Source organism: Diplodia seriata, assembly GCF_021436955.1.
Source record: "Diplodia seriata strain FDS-637 chromosome Unknown scaffold_1, whole genome shotgun sequence".
NCBI classification, from domain to species: Eukaryota; Fungi; Ascomycota; class Dothideomycetes; order Botryosphaeriales; family Botryosphaeriaceae; genus Diplodia; species Diplodia seriata.
This window is the reverse complement of record NW_027117308.1, coordinates 2,304,218-2,306,897: the sequence shown is the minus strand read 5'-3', so window position 1 is coordinate 2,306,897 and position 2,680 is coordinate 2,304,218. Positions and strand designations below refer to the sequence as shown.

The 2,680-nt window shown below is 60.7% G+C and overlaps 1 protein-coding gene across 1 annotated transcript; it reads right to left on the bottom strand.

Annotated features, from left to right (window-relative positions):
- Positions 1-552: 552 nt before the first annotated feature.
- On the bottom strand, positions 553-1,867 carry SLS55_000683 (uncharacterized protein; the record flags this gene model as incomplete). The annotated part of the gene is made up of 3 exons (XM_066772193.1): positions 553-739; positions 787-1,538; positions 1,610-1,867. 3 exons carry the CDS (start codon positions 1,865-1,867, stop codon positions 553-555), a joined length of 1,197 nt encoding a protein of 398 aa, XP_066637472.1.
- Positions 1,868-2,680: the final 813 nt, after the last annotated feature.

Here is a 2,680-nt window from a genome sequence, read left to right as displayed (position 1 = left end):
ACCTCGTCGTATCCTGGGTATCTCTGTGGATTGGCCGAGCGGTAAATGGATTATTCGGGGAATTTTGATGGGGTTGGAAGAGCGTGTCATCTGTCCAAGCCGGCTCGGCTCTGGCGCCGACATTGTTGGCCCGCGATGTGACTGGGGAATACTTGGTATGCACCCCCTGTCAATCGTCGGGGCCTTGTCGCGCTGGAGATCCCTTGGGCGGCGATAAGTGGCCAGGAACCGTATAAATGTGTAATCCGTGTTACTCCGGGATTGGATAACTCCAAGGCTAGACGTGTAGGCGGGCTGACATATGCCAAAGTTCCACGTTCGGCGGTCCAAAGGTAAAAATAGCCACCATGGCAACCGGGTTCCGGTGCCTTGCCATATTCCATCATTTAAATTCGGTATTGTAAAGAGAAAGGGAATGAGTCCACGAACATCCTTCGTGTTAGTTATTGCGTGTGGCGTATCAAACTGTCGTGATTTCGTGCAGAAGCACGACGCGGCGCTTCTCAAACGGTGCAGGGGCCGTCGCGGCTGGCAAAATTAACGCGGGACGGCTTATTGGCTGCTGTTTTTCGCGTGGAACTCCTCGAGGCGGTCCTTCAGCCACGGCGGGATGGAATCGCGAACGGCCTCCGACACCTGCTGGGCGACGTAGTGGTTGGCGGTGGAGCGCATCTTGACGAGTTTGCCCGCAGCCTGGCCAAGGATTTCGTGAGCCTTGCCAGAAAGGTGGTAATCGTCCCTGTTGTCCCGTTAGAACAGCTTTCCGACCTGCAATCGTTTACTCACCAGAAAAGGTGGTTGCGCGGCTCCTCGCAAACCTGCTCCTGCACACCAAGTTCTTGGACAGAATCCTCGTCTTGCGACTGCGGGTAGACGAGAGTCCGGCACGGGGTGGAGATGTCGCCGAACTCAGGAGTCCGCTTGCGCACGCTCGGGGGGTTGGAAAACTTCTTGGTGACGACTTGGCTCTCCATGAACTTGTCGGCGTCGAGCAGGAAGACGTGGCCACCCATCCAGTTCTTGGCATGGATCTCGAGCTTCTCGTTCCAGTAGTTGGCCAGCTCCAGAGCCGTGCGGTGACGGGTGGTGTCAACATCGGCACGGGTCTCAATCTCGAAACGCGGCAGGTGGGTGACGTTCACGACCTTAGGAAGGACGACAAGGACGGGGGATTGCATCCACGAGTGAATGATGTTCAGTTGACGGAAAAGATGGTCGATGCTCTGGTCGATGGCGTAAAGGGCCCGGGCGCGCTCAATCTTCGAGTAGTGGAAGATGTCGTTGACACCAAACCAGATGGTGAACAAGGTCCATTCCTTGGGCGGCTGGATGGGCCACATGCGCTTGAAGCCCTCCATCTTGACGAAGTCGCGAACCTGCTGCTGGAGATCGCGGAGAGCAAAGTCGGTGAAGTTGTGCGACGAGGTGGCGTTCTGGAAGACGGCATTGTCAAGAACGGCGCCAACCGTGTCAGTGTAGTACTGGGTGACCTGCGGCGGCAGCGAGCGGGCGTAATTGTCTATCGAGTCGCAAAGAATCTGATGCGAGTCAGCAGGTTGATCTCACGACAAGGTCACGTTTCTCGCTGGGGCCTGGTCGGACGACTCACCTCTTGACAGAGGGCCTCGGGCCAGACAAAACCGCTGGCAGGATGTCTAATGGGCTCATAGCCGGGCGGTGGACCGTTGAGGATATAGCGGCCTGTGTCGGACCAGGAGTCGCCGAAGGTGACGATCCTGCGCACCGAGCCAGACCACGACTTCTGGAACTGGGTGTATTGACGCGTCGAGGGAATGACCCAGCCCAGGTAGAGGATGAGGGTGACGGCAAGGGCGATGATGACGGAGCAGCGCGAGAGGAACCTCATGGTCGGCGGTGCGAGAGTGGGTGTGGTTCAGGTGGGACTGAGGCTGGGCGGTATTAAAGGCGGCGCAGAGACGAGGCTTGCTGCGGATGAGGAGGAGGGAGGCTCGCCGAGTCTGGCTGAGAGGGAGTCGTCGGGATGAGCGATTGACAGCGGTGGGCGTGTTTTGGCGGGGGAACGACAGAAAGCACGAAGCTACAGACTCGGGGTGGGCATGGCCAGGTGGATGGTGCAGGTTGCGCGCGAGGAGAGGGATCGAGAAAAGATGTCCACGCAAGCGCTCCACCGGCGCCGTTGGCGGCGGCCAGCCCGCGAGCCCCTGACTGGATCACGGTGTCTCGGGGGAAATCATCGACCAGCACCCCAGCACGCGCCGCCGCCGCACCCAGCCATGTCAGCCGTAAGATTACGCTAGCCTTGCCCGATGCGCCCGACGGCCAGGCACTGCGCCTGTGACAGCGCGCGCTACCTGTGCTGCTCCACGCCCGCTGCGACGACGCTGATGCACAGCGCGGTGGCACCCGCGCCCGCCCAGCCAGATGCCCGCGTCGCCGCTGCCTCTGCTGGAACCCGCCAAGGCGCAGGGCCGGCCGGGGGCACAGCCGCGCGCGACCAGGAGCTGCGAGGCGACCACAGGCATCCACAGCGAGTCACGCCCGAAATGCTCGCTCTCCTGGCCCTCCACTCTCTCACCGCACATGCATGACGCCATGCGCACCAGTCCGTCCAGAGGCGCGAGGCTGGACTGATCGGCCGCTCCACTCGCCCCGCACGCAAAACCGGCATCACGTTCCCCTGCCAACAGTGCGTCCAGCT